At 42.9% G+C, this 14,183-nt stretch overlaps 1 protein-coding gene across 8 annotated transcripts in view; it reads left to right on the forward strand.

Moving 5' to 3' along the window:
- The window catches only part of sorbs2b (sorbin and SH3 domain containing 2b), a 126,778-nt gene that overhangs the window by 37,689 nt on the left and 74,906 nt on the right, over positions 1-14,183 (forward strand). For 6 of the 8 annotated variants that reach the window (XM_065018472.1, XM_065018471.1, XM_065018477.1 and 3 more), the window contains 8 exons: positions 2,057-2,123; positions 2,833-2,883; positions 3,060-3,303; positions 3,839-3,953; positions 6,877-6,963; positions 7,924-7,956; positions 12,695-12,744; positions 13,531-13,832. In XM_065018472.1, coding sequence (XP_064874544.1) covers positions 2,057-2,123; positions 2,833-2,883; positions 3,060-3,303; positions 3,839-3,953; positions 6,877-6,963; positions 7,924-7,956; positions 12,695-12,744; positions 13,531-13,832 — 949 coding nt within the window. The remainder of the gene's footprint in view (positions 1-2,056; positions 2,124-2,832; positions 2,884-3,059; positions 3,304-3,838; positions 3,954-6,876; positions 6,964-7,923; positions 7,957-12,694; positions 12,745-13,530; positions 13,833-14,183) is intronic. The other 2 variants (XM_065018474.1, XM_065018475.1) reach the window with 2 other exon arrangements.

A 14,183-nucleotide genomic window follows, 5' to 3' on the forward strand; every position in this document is an offset into this window, starting at 1 on the left:
TAATTGTTGATCAATGCTCAGAAGGCTTCTTGATCTGAGTTCTAATTGTTGATCAACGCTCAGAAGGCTTCTTGATCTGAGTTCTAATTGCGCCTACCTCTGCGAACGAGTGGAATCATGAATGATTAATGTATGCTCATTATGTTCACCTGCTCCCCCGGATTTGCCTTGTTAGCAGTGCATTCGCCACTCTGTCCAATGGGAAACTCCGCACACGACATAGACCGAGAGGTGAAACTAACTACCTCAATCCAAACCTATAGTGGAAAGTAGCGAGACGCCACTGACAATGGGAATTAATTTAGCATCCCTCAACTTCTGCCGTGTCCTCCAAACAACCCCCCCCCCCCCCGACTCTCGAAGAATGAGTGTACAACCGGTAAATAATCACTGATATGTCAGTCATATGTCTAGCTAGCTAGATTGCTCAAGGGCTCTGGTCATTAGCCAGGTAGCTAGCTATAACTAAGTGGCTAGAAGGATGAAGTTAGACGCTAACGTTGCACGGAATCTGACCTCAGCAGACCTGAGCAGGAGCAGTTGACTGAAATTAAGCTAGCTATAATCAAAAGAGTTCTCTTAACAAAATACCTTTTCTTTATAGAGAGTAGTGAGACAGACAGTGGTGAGTCAGGCTGCAATGAAAGAGGCAAAGGAGATAGACAGAGAGAGGAAGCATTGATGCCAGCAGGGAGAGAGGTTAGTAGTATAATGGTTCCCAAACTTGGGGTCCGGGACCATGTTGGGTCCCCTAAAATGTAAATAGGGCCCCCTGAAAGAGTCTTTAATCTTATCAAACACATTAATAACTTGTTTCTCTTCAAATGGGTGTAGAATACAACATTTTAGAATCAACTAAGGGCCTTTTACTCTGTCGGAATTCACTTTCATGTCATTATGTGTTGGGACAGCCTGTGGGACCTAAAATTGTGTGAAATATGAAGACAATTTCAATGTAAAGACAATTTAATATTATTATTTACTCTGAACAAAAACATACAACAATTTCCAAGATTCACTGAGTTACAGTTCTTATAAAGAAATCAGTCAACATCATCGGTCCTGACTTACCACTCATGTATGTAGTAAATAAGTAGTGAAACACGTATTATTGAGTAGAACTTGTGAGGTGGGGATGAATAGTAAGTAGTTGTTTTTTTCATGAGGTTGTGGCGATATACTGCCATCTGGTGGCGACTAGAAACCATTGCATAATAGGAACTATAGCAAATTGATGGTCCTTGAAAATATACATCAGTACTTGAAAAAGTACTTGCCACTGTCTGTATGAACCCTGTATACTGTATTTATTTGTATGCGTATTTCTGCATTGTCATGATGTAGGGTGTATTTTGCTGCTAAATTAGACTAGACTACCAAGAGGGAGCTTAGTGCTTTGGGCTTATAGCTTGTTATCTATTGATAATCCATAAGGACTTCTCTGTCAGCTTGTGGTTAAGGCTATTTCAGGAAAAAAGCTATCTTCTGAGCTACAGTGTAGCTTTGGTTCTCTACCACCACCAGAGAGATTTTTGCATAGATGAATAAAGGCTTATGTTGGTGTAAAACTCAAAAGGTGAAATGTTATAGCGTACATGTAAGTGGCTGCGTCCTATAAATCATGACTGTGTTCCTAATCTCCAATCAATGCAGGCCATCTGGCCAGGCCTGGCCGTCCCAGGACTGTATTGTGAGAGGAGAAATAGATTTTCTGTCCCTGGGGTGTTTTATGAAACCCTGGGAAAAAGCATGCCAAATGAGGTCAGATTCATTGGCCAGCCTGCAAACAACCACTTTGTATACGTCCCAAATGGTATCCTATTCCTTTCATAGTGCACTACATTTGACCGGGGCCATGTAGTAGAGGGAATAGGGTGACATTTGGAACACAACGTATATCTCATTATGTAATGGTAACCTGATCTAATACATTGATATGTATACTAATACTGTGGATGTCTCTGTGTCCACATCTCACTACTGTGTTTTGTGGGTGTTATTTTTGGTAGAATGGTCCAGAGGGGGTTTATGTTTTTGTTGTATGTTTTTCTTAAAGACCGTGGACAGGCCAAAGGACTGGTATAAGTCCATGTTCAAGCAGATTCACGTGGTACACAAACCAGGTAAGAGCTCATTTCCATAATATCTTCAGGATGTAGTTCCATCTAATCCATCTCTCCACTTGGCCAGTCCCTGAGGAGAAGGGATTCTAAATGGGATAGTTATAGTCCTACAGTGACATTGGCCTACATTGAACTACATACATACATACATACATACATACATACATACATACATACATACACATACATACATACATACATACATAGAGAGAGGGGGGGTGACAACAGCTGACTATTTGACAATAGAGCAGCTTTGCTCAGCAGTCTGCAGCTTAGAGAAATGTCATTACTGGGAATCTGACAGTGCAGTTCCTGCATAATGTGAGCCAGCTAGTACTGACCCCACAGGGATTACACAGGTCAGGGGTCACACACATTGACAACAATGACATACAACCATATGCTTCATATTTGTTTTCATTATTTCAGCAATACCTGCACACACTGCATTGGTGGTGCCTTTTGTAATACCCATATTGCATTTGAAGATGTGTTATGAGCAGTCAATTGGCTCCTTATAGCAGCCTATACAAATATGATAATTCCTTAATATATTCATAATGCATTACACATAGATGGTGTTATCTTTGACCACATGTAGAATAGCTTAAGAAATTAATCACTGTATGAAAACAAACTAAACAGTCATTGCTTTTACACGATGAGTTGCAGTGCACAGCTAATCATCCTACTTTGGTGTTTATCACAGAAAATGAAAATATGGACCCATATAATACCACCCACACAGTAGTGAATACCGGTAAGAAATGTATTATTTCATCACATGAATCACACATGAATCAAAAGTCTGTGTGCTGAGTGCCTGGAATATGATAGAGATACATATGTCATACAAATTTCACCTTTGAATTCATGCCTACATTCTGGATTGCATCTGTTGGATGCATCTGTCCCACGCATCTGTTGTTATTACAGATAGACATCATCGCTCAGCCCCAGACTATCGGCCAGCCAAGTCCTTGCAGACCCATGCTCCGCCCCAGACCCACACGTACCGGCCAATGACCAAGAGTGTGTCTGACAACAGCACGTGCAATGTCTTCAGGAACACAAATTCCTTAACCTCGCCCTCACCCATGCCCCCCACACCCCCTCCCACACTCTCATCGGCACATGTTCGAGAAAGGGAGCGCGAGAGGGACAGAGGCACGGTAGACAAGTAAGACAAAATTATTTAAAAATTCCTATCAAGGGCCTCCCGAGTGGCAGCAATCTAAGGTACTGCATCGCAGTGCTTGAGGCGTCACTACAGACCCGGGTTCGATCCCAGGCTATGTCACAACCGTCCGTGACTGGGAGTCCCATAGGGCAGCGCACAATTGGCCCAGCGTTGTCCGGGTTAGGGGAGGGTTTGGCCGGGGGGGCTTTACTTGGCTCATCACGCTCTAGCGACTCCTTGTGGTGGGCCGGACGCCTGCAGGCTGACTCCGGTCGCCAGTTGAGCGGTGTTTCCTCTGATACACTGGTGCGGCTTGCTTCCTGGTTAAGGAGCGTGGTTTGGCGGGTCATGTTTCGGAGGATGCATGACTCGACCTTCGCATCTCCCTAGCCTGTTGGAGAGTTGCCGCGATGAGACAAGATTGAAATTGGGAGGAAAAAGGGGGTAAAATACACTAATTGAAATTATTTAGCATCGTAACTTTTGGAACAAGTGGGCCACTGCATAATAAAATGTCTCTGTATCCTCTAACAAGAAACCAATATGGACCCCCTGACAGAAAGGTGGACACCAGGAAATATCGTGCAGAACCTCGGAGCATCTTCGACTATGAACCTGGGAAATCCTCAATTTTGGAGCAGGAGATACAGGTAAGACCAGTCACTCGCCACTAAACTAATCTCAGCAAACCGAAATTGGTTCTGTGAAAGTTCCCAGAACATTCGTTAGGTTGCTGTAAATGCTCTCATAACACAAATATTGTCTAGTTGTGCTGATGATTTATATAATGTTTGAATAAAACATTCAGCTGATGTTGCAAGAACGTTCTTTACCTGGAAACGTTTGGGGAGTGTTCTGTGGTGGTTGTTACAGATGATGTGTAGAACATTTTAGTGAAAGTTAGGAGAACACTCCAAGGATATTTCATTCAAAACACATTTTAAAAAGTGTTAGAAAAAAACATTATTTCAGTGTATACAGACCTCAACTGATGTATGGAACCATTTTAAAACTACCTATGTTGGTTTAGACACAAGCATCATGAAGCCTCTAACATAATAAATTATTTTAATGTTTTTGGGATGTTGTCATCCTAATGTTAGATAAAAACCCTAACTAGAACTTAATGGGAATCTTAGCTAATGTTTAGGCATTGTCCCTGGTTTGCTGGGATGACATTTGAACTCCACTAAATGACCCTTGTTGATATCACTCCTCGTAGCAGGTAATTAGCAGTGGACTGTTTCAGCAGCAGACCATGTGCTCTGCAGGGTTCATCTCATTAGCTGAGTGGTTTGAAATGCACCATTGTTCTGAGCCACTTACGTGGAACAGAAACATAGTTTATTTTGTGGCAGTATTTCATTTCAGTGGCAGTGTAATTAGACTACCAAAGGTATTTACTGTTTTCCTCTTTCCAGTAGGGGAGAGTGGGGTAAGTTTAGCCATGTTTTACATTCAGCATCACTCCGTCAAGGGAAATATAATATTATTTCCAACAATGATATCTACATATATTTCAGGATGTTGTCTATCCTTGGAAATAATTCAGAATTCATGTAAATATTACAGTTTTGAAAACATAGGTTGTCCATTAAAAGTGGTCTCTTGGGACAACTTACTCTGGGTATGGGGTAAGTTGACCCGCGAGACAGTGTAAGTTAAGCTGCCTACACTTTTCTGTACTGAATTAAATATTACCACTACCTTTTTAAAACCATATCTATTTTTATTTCCCAAACACAATTCAACACAAACACAATTCATCACATTCACAATCACTGTTTTTGCCTTTTAATAATTTTTAATATTGTTTATTAAAAAAGGCTTAACACCGAACAAACACTTTGTACTTTAAACACAGGCCAGGCATTGCCATTACCTCATAGCCAGGACGTCATTGTAAATAAGAATATGTTCTTAATGAACTTACCTGTATAAATAAAGGTGAAATATATATTTTTAAATATCCCAGCGATAATGCCTTGCATTACGCATGGGAAGAAAACGCTTCAATTTGCTCAATTTGCCTTTGGCTCAACTTTACCCTGTGGCCATAGGCTCGACTTACCCCAAAGCAAACATGTTGACTATAATAGCCCACAAAGCTACAAGCTGCACTTTCATGCTAGGTTTAGGACCTCATATTGAAGCTTATAAAGACTCCAACTGATGTATAGAACAATCTTAAAACTACCTACATTGGTTTGGATACAAGCATCATGAAACCTCTTAACACAATACATTCAGTTGACTTGATCAAAAAATCAGATTTTTGGACCTAACTTGCTTTTCATTTTTTCCATGTGGTTTTTTCCTTCCTCCATGAAATGATTTATCTCTTCCTAAGTATTTGGTCAAATTATTGCTTTTGTATTCCTAGAAACAAGGGTGGCTCAACTAACCCTTTTGCTCAACTAACCCTTCACCCCAATAAACCTTTTACCTCAACTAACTCTTTGCCTCAACGAACCCTTTACCCCAATAAACTTTTTACCTCAACTAACTCTTTACCTCAACGAACCCTTTACCCCAATAAACCCTTTACCCCAATAAACCCTTTACCTCAAATAACTCTTTACCTCAACAAACCCTTTACCCCAATAAACCCTTTACCTCAACTAACTCTTTACCTCAACAAACCCTTTACCCCAACAAACACTTTACCCCAATAAACCTTTACCTCAACTAACTCTTTACCTCAACGAACCCTTTACCCCAACTAACTCTTTACCTCAACGAACCCTTTACCCCAATAAACCCTTTACCCCAATAAACCCTTTACCCCAACAAACCCTTTACCCCAACAAACCCTTTACCCCAATAAACCCTTTACCCCAATAAACCCTTTACCCCAATAAACCCTTTACCCCAACAAACCCTTTACCCCAACAAACCCTTTAATCCCAATTTACCCCAGTCTCCCCTAAGCTATATTACCTCAAAGCTTGCTTGAGACTGCGGACAAATACCATTGCAGTTCAGACTGAGGATCTGTGTTATTGCTTACAAGAAGTGTATTTTAAATATCTTGTTTCTGAGGGTTGAGATGATTCCCAATGAGTGTTGCTGCAGTGCATTCATGCTCTGTTTCTCAGTGAAAGTGTACTGTACTGCTCTGTGGATAGATCAAGGTTCATGTTGTGGTGACTTACTGCCCTCTGCTGGTGTGTTCTTTAGGTTACCCTGTGAATGAATTAATTCGGCTGGTTACGATGGTTTAAATCCTAAGCAACCTGCCTACACATTGTTTGAAGTGCAATACACCAACATAGCTACTGTAGTAGTAGGTCAAAGCGGTGTGCTGGCAACCCTTGGTAGAGCATGGGTGAAGTAGGCATTGTGGTGCTCGTGAATTTCCTTTATTTTTCAGCTTGAAACCAATGCCTACTTTGTTTCTAATTATATATTACTTAGTACCTTTTTGCAATTGTTTTCCCAATGTTGCTGTTCATTTGCATCCATTTTACTCTGCTGTTTATCATGGATCATTCTCACCCTTACTCTGTGTTGATTTTCCTCCGCTCCTTCCTCTCTTCCCTCTCTTCTCTCCTCTCCACCCTGTCAATCCAGAATACTAGTAACTCAAACCCTACTGAGATAGATTTAGAGGATGAGCCTTGGTATAAGTTCTTTGCTGAGCTGGAGTTTGGACGTCCGGTAAGTGAGGGCCTCTGTGGTTCTCTCCTTTAGCCAGCGCCATAAGGTGCTAATGTATCGCCCCCTGGCTGCAGCTGCTAGCACTGCAGCCCCATGGTGGGGAATGTGTGGCCATGTGTTAAGCTTGTGCCCCAGTGGGATGAACGTGTTGTGCACTATTAGCATAATAGCATGTCACAGGTGTCCCAAATGGCACTCTATTCCCTTTATATTGCATTACATGGAATAGGGTGTCATTTGGGACGCATAAACAGTGGTTGTGTTTGTTCCACTGATGAGGAAAATACTTGACCTCTGTCTGAAGAGAGGCCAGAAATAACTGGCTGAAATGGGCAACAAAATATATAATAATTGTCAATGATGATGTCAGTCCACTGACGGGGACTAAAAATGTAATATTTCTGCTCAGTTCATCCAACATTTTAGTAACGTGTTGTCACAGACCTGTGGTGTGATTAGGCTTGTCGTTGTTTTACATGCTTGACTGTTTGGACCTCACAGCAGTAGGGTCGAGGCTGCACAATTCACTGATGTGGAACGCATGTTTGCAATGATGTTGTCATTTAGCACAAGAGTAAATCACATGATCTATGGTGTGTAAGACTGCTTGCCATATACTCTTTGGACCTGCCTCACAGCAACTGCTTGAGCACTCTGAGAGCTTTCAACACATTTTCATTTGATTGCTTTTGCATGTTTGACAGTAGCTTCTTGATCGAGCTTATTCATCCTTCCTTTTCTTACTTTTGCTGTGTTTGGTGTGTGTTGTGTTCACGTTTGGACAAGCATTCTCAAGTGTTTATTTCTTTGTACACACAAGAGTTGTGTAGGTGCACAGCTGAGTGTGTGAGTGATCTTTAACCATGTAACTCTCTCCACATGTTCCTTCTCATGATGCCCCTGCCTCCTCTTCCTCCACTTCCTCCTTCTCATCTCCTCATCCTCTGCCTCTGGGTTCAGCCTCCTAAAAAACGTCTGGATTATATAGTTGAGGTAAACATGCCACTGCATGCCTGTTATTAAGCCCCTACTGTTTATGTGGAGAGGTACAGCAGTAGTAGTAGTAGAGGTACAGCAGTAGTAGTAGTAGAGGTACAGCAGTAGTAGTAGTAGAGGTACAGCAGTAGTAGTAGTAGAGGTACAGCAGTAGTAGTAGTAGAGGTACATTAGTAGTAGTAGTAGTAGTAGAGGTACAGCAGTAGTAGTAGTAGTAGTAGAGGTACAGTAGTAGTAGTAGTAGTAGAGGTACAGCAGTAGTAGTAGTAGTAGAGGTACAGTAGTAGTAGAGGTACAGCAGTAGTAGTAGTAGAGGTACAGCAGTAGTAGTAGTAGAGGTACATTAGTAGTAGTAGTAGTAGTAGTAGTAGAGGTACAGCAGTAGTAGTAGTAGTAGTAGAGGTACAGTAGTAGTAGTAGTACTAGAGGTACAGTAGTAGTAGTAGTAGTAGTAGAGGTACAGCGGTAGTAGAGGTACAGCAGTAGTAGTAGTAGTAGTAGAGGTACAGCAGTAGTAGTAGTAGAGGTACAGCAGTAGTAGTAGTAGTAGAGGTACAGCAGTAGTAGTAGTAGTAGAGATACAGTAGTAGTAGTAGTAGTAGAGGTACAGCAGTAGTAGTAGTAGAGGTACAGTAGTAGTAGTAGTAGAGGTACAGCAGTAGTAGTAGTAGTAGAGGTACAGCAGTAGTAGTAGTAGTAGAGGTACAGCAGTAGTAGTAGTAGAGGTACAGCAGTAGTAGTAGTAGAGGTACAGCAGTAGTAGTAGTAGAGGTACAGCAGTAGTAGTAGTAGAGGTACAGCAGTAGTAGTAGTAGAGGTACAGCAGTAGTAGTAGTAGTAGAGGTACAGCAGTAGTAGTAGTAGAGGTACAGCAGTAGCCGTTTTAGAGGTACAGAAGTAGTAGTAGTAGTAGAGGTACAGCAGTAGTAGTAGTAGTAGAGGTACAGTAGTAGTAGAGGTACAGCAGTAGTAGTAGTAGAGGTACAGCAGTAGCCATTTTTAGAGGCACAGCAGTAGTAGTAGTATTAGTATTATTAGTACAGTAGTAGCGTGCCCCACCTGGCGCTGAAACTACTCTCAGGAAAGCCTGAAACTACTCTCAGGAAAGGTTGAAACTACTCTCAGGAAAGGCTGAAACTACTCTCAGGAAAGCCTGAAACTACTCTCAGGAAAGACTTGAACTACTCTCAGGAAAGACTGAAACTACTCTCAGGAAAGCCTGAAACTACTCTCAGGAAAGACTGAAACTACTCTCAGGAAAGCCTGAAACTACTCTCAGGAAAGACTGAAACTACTCTCAGGAAAGACTGAAACTACTCTCAGGAAAGGCTGAAACTACTCTCAGGAAAGGTTGAAACTACTCTCAGGAAAGGCTGAAACTACTCTCAGGAATGCCTGAAACTACTCTCTGGAAAGACTTGAACTACTCTCAGGAAAGACTGAAACTACTCTCAGGAAAGACTGAAACTACTCTCAGGAAAGACTGAAACTCCTCTCACCAAAGCCTGAAACTACTCTCAGGAAAGACTGAAACTACTCCCAGGAAAGACTGAAACTACTCTCAGCAAAGCCTGAAACTACTCTCAGGAAAGACTGAAACTACTCTCAGGAAAGACTGAAACTACTCTCAGGAAAGCCTGAAACTACTCTCAGGAAAAACTGAAACTACTCTCAGGAAAGACTGAAACTCCTCTCAGGAAAGCCTGAAACTACTCTCAGGAAAGACTGAAACTACTCTCAGGAAAGACTGAAACTCCTCTCGGGAAAGCCTGAAACTCCTCTCAGGAAAGGCTGAAACTACTCTCAGGAAAGCCTGAAACTCCTCTCAGGAAAGACTTGAACTACTCTCAGGAAAGCCCGAAACTACTCCCAGGAAAGCCTGAAACTACTCTCAGGAAAGACTGAAACTCCTCTCAGGAAAGACTGAAACTACTCTCAGGAAAGACTGAAACTACTCTCAGGAAAGCCTGAAACTCCTCTCAGGAAAGACTGAAACTCCTCTCAGAAAAGACTGAAACTCCTCTCAGGAAAGCCTGAAACTCCTCTCAGGAAAGACTGAAAGTTTACTGAAAGTCTCTTTTACTCCCCAGAACACAGTAACCATTGTTTGTTTTCTTTTTCATAGTGTTTCTTTGTCATGTCATTGATTCAAAGCAGTAGGTTAACGGGCAAGTCAGTTGTTGAGGCAACAGCCATTGTCAACTGCCATGTTTGCTTTTGAGAGTATTACATTATATAATTTGATAATGTGTATAGTCTGTATGTCTTAGCTAGAGACAGTATTAGTCTTAGCTCAGCATTTAGGACTTCTGCTTTGGTTCAATAGGCTCTGACAGAGACCTTTATGTGGACATGTTTACTAGAGTATCATGCTACATACTGAACAAAAATATAAACACAACATGTAAAGTATTGGTCCCGTGTTTCATGAGGTAAAATAAAAGATCGCAGGCATTTTCCATGTGCACAAAAAGCTTATTTCTCTCATATTTTGTGCACAAATTTGTTTACATCCCTGTCAGTGAGCATTTCTCCTTTGCCAAGATAATCCATTCACCTGACAGGTGTGGCATATCAAGAAGATGATTAAACAGCATGATCATTACACAGGTGCACCTTGTGCTGGGGACAATAAAAGGCCACTCTAAAATGTGCAGTTTTGTCACATAACACAATACCACAGATGTCTCAAGTTTTGAGGGAGCGTGCAGTTGTAATGTTAATTTCTCTATCATATGCCACCTCCAATGTCATTTTAGAGAATTTGGCAGTACTGTACGTACAACCGGCCTCACAACCACAGATCATGTGTAACTATGCCAGCCCAGGACCTTCAAATCCGGCTTCTTCAGCTGCGGGATCGTCTGAGACCAGCCACCTGGACAGCTGATGAAACTGAGGAGTATTTCTGTCTGTAATAAAGCCCTTTTGTGGGGAAAAACAAATTCTGATTGGCTGGGCCTGGCTCCCAAGTGGCTGTGCCTGGCTCCCAAGTGGCTGTGCCTGGCTCCCAAGTGGCTGTGCCTGGCTCCCAAGTGGCTGGGCCTGGCTCCCAAGTGGCTGTGCCTGGCTCCCAAGTGGCTGTGCCTGGCTCCCAAGTGGCTGTGCCTGGCTCCCAAGTGGCTGCGCCTGGCTCCCAAGTGGCTGTGCCTGGCTCCCAAGTGGCTGTGCCTGGCTCCCAAGTGGCTGTGCCTGGCTCCCAAGTGGCTGGGCCTGGCTCCCAAGTGGCTGTGCCTGGCTCCCAAGTGGCTGTGCCTGGCTCCCAAGTGGCTGGGCCTGGCTCCCAAGTGGCTGTGCCTGGCTCCCAAGTGGCTGTGCCTGGCTCCCAAGTGGCTGGGCCTGGCTCCCAAGTGGCTGTGCCTGGCTCCCAAGTGGCTGTGCCTGGCTCCCAAGTGGCTGTGCCTGGCTCCCAAGTGGCTGTGCCTGGCTCCCAAGTGGCTGTGCCTGGCTCCCAAGTGGCTGTGCCTATGGCTGCGCCCCTGCCCAGTGATGCGAAATCAATAGATTATGGCCTAATTTATTTATTTAAATTGACTGTAATTCCTTATATGAACTGAAATTGTTGCATGTTGTGTTTTATATTTTTGTTCAACATATATCCAGTTTCACCCACATTTTTTCTGACTAGGTAAAGTAGGTTAAAGTAGCTTTCCCCCTTACTGACGAGGTAAAGTATCTTAAAGTAGCTTTCCCCCTTACTGACGAGGTAAAGGATCTTTTGTCTGCCAGTGAATGTTACAGTAACTTCTTTGAGATGACATCACAAATAAGGACTTAAACACTGTAAGGTAGGATTTGTTTCTTTGAATTGTCAGTAAGGGGGAAAGTACTAGATAGGTACTGTACATTGTTGATTTGCCATGTACAATGTCTGTACTTCACAGGCAGTGTGATGAATATCACTTCTGATGATACAGCGCTGTCTGTTTTCCGTCTATAGACCAAGTTTGCTATGTATCTCATACCTTGCAAAGTAGCTATTTTACTATAAGAGTAAGTTACACACTCATCTCAAATAATACAACTTTACGTGGTCATTAAATGAATTTAATGATGAAAATATTGGATTGGAGGAAGCCACTGTATAAGTTATGGCAGGAGGTAGGTAGCTAGGATATCGTATAATCAACCATAGAGCTTCCTGGACCTGAGACAGATCGTCATGGGGGGTCTTGGCCCGTCCAATGACGTGTTTGCCTGTGCGGTAGCTGTTGCTTAGAACAGTATTTATGTTTACCGGTCACCAGTCTGTCACCAGTCTGTCACCAGTCTGTCACAGTGACACTCCATTCCTGGCAACCGGCATCAGGTCTACTTTTAAAGAGGGTTTTAAAAAATGTGCGGGGCTCTGTTGGGCAGAGAGAGAAAGAGGCAACTAATGAACTATTACCAGGCTTCTGCCTCAGTAGCAGGGGGAATGGTCATCTTCTCCAGCCAGGTGTACAAGGAGTTCCCTGCCTTGTTCGACATTGAAACTCTCGTAAGTGAATTATCGCTGTAGGTTTTTGACAGTGGAACATACCCTTTTCACAGTGACAGAAACCAAGGAAAAATGTTAAAGGTTGACGTTGGAAGGTATGTAATTCAGCATTTCATGGATTTTTCCAAAGCCTTGTGTTCTCAGACAGAGGCTGCTGTGAGAGGGTGCTGGGTATAGTAGCTTTCTGAAGGAGCTCTGTTTGTTTACAGTCTGTCTGTTCACTTGGCACTCAAGCTGCTCTCTGCTCGCTTTCAGAGTTCCCTCCAACAGGCCTCTACAGACAGGAACACAGACAGGTCATCAAGGTAAGTCAGATCCCTCTCTATTAAACAACCATTGATTCTCAAGAGTCTATAGCAAATTATGTTGACACATCTTTAACAAAATGGCCCAGACTCTTTGCTTTATGTGGAGTTTGTCAGGCAACACCTTACCCAGTGTACTGTATATATGGAGCGGTGTGCTCTGAGTGGGACAGCTGGAATAGCCGTGCCCTTGAGTGCTGTCAACTCAGCCATGAATCTCAGCCCCCCCCCACACCTCCTCCACTGTGGCCCGCTAGGGCAAATCTATACTTGTCATCCCTCCTCACAGCTCTGTCTTCCAAGTGGGCGTACTGTAATAAACATTATAGCCTACTGTAACAGTATGGATACAGTCAGTAGACAACTGTTATCTGAAGAAGAGTTGTTGATGAGGCTCACATTCACATCTCATACTGGGAATTATGTTTCATCCCATGAGGAGGAATGGTTTGTGTGTGGAATACTGGTCATTTTAAAGACCCCTTAGGAGGCATGCTGTTGTCTGGCAAAATAACACTAAACCGAAGTTGATGATGTATGAAAATAAATACAAACGTAAGCAATTTACTGTTGGTCTATTTTGATTACACTACCGTTCAAAAGTTTGGATGCTTAGAAATGCTAACAATGTCTACACTGTATTTCTGGTCAAATGTATGTTATTTTAATAGACAAAACATTTGCTTTTCTTTCAAAATCAAGGAAATTTCTGTGACCCCAAACTTTTGCACGGTAGTATAGCTTGAATTAATGTGTGGCAAACTCAGGACTTAACCTATCTATCAGTGTCCACAGCTCAACCAGTGACTACAGGAAGAGGAGGAAGTCCGAGGTAGCAGCCCAGCAGCCCAGACCAGCCAGCACCCTGACCACAAGCCAGAGTACATCCAGCAGCCTGTCAGGGCACAATAGCACCACCAGCCACCACCCAGTCTCCTGGCCTGTAGAATCTCCCCGTAACAGCAGTTACAGCAGCGGCCTCAACTCCTCAGGACGGCCCTCTGAACCCCCACGTAGCAGTAGTTACAGCAGCGGCCTACGCCAGCCTGTGGCAAGCTCCTCCCCTGCCTCCCCCTCCAAAGCCAAAGGTAGGGCCCATCTCTGAACCTCACTGGTTTGATAGAACTGAGAGAAGTCAGATACTGAAACAGACCACATCAACAGTTGCTTAAACTTATGTATTTCAATTTAAAAAGCAGTGTAACGTTTGGCTTGGAATGAGAAGTTTTAAAGTGTTGTGCATGCTTTGTGCATTAATCTATGAGTGCTATGGAATACTTTATCCTCTGTGTACTATTTCCTCTCTGTGGCTAACAACAGTCTGCCACTCAGTTATGTATAAACATTATATTCTTATCAGCTTTTTTTTATTGTGTGTCTCTCTAACCCCCCTCTGTCCTCAGCTCTTCCTGGCTGATTTCCACGTGAACCTTTTAATG

Source organism: Oncorhynchus nerka, linkage group LG5 (assembly GCF_034236695.1).
Source record: "Oncorhynchus nerka isolate Pitt River linkage group LG5, Oner_Uvic_2.0, whole genome shotgun sequence".
NCBI lineage: Eukaryota > Metazoa > Chordata > Actinopteri > Salmoniformes > Salmonidae > Oncorhynchus > Oncorhynchus nerka.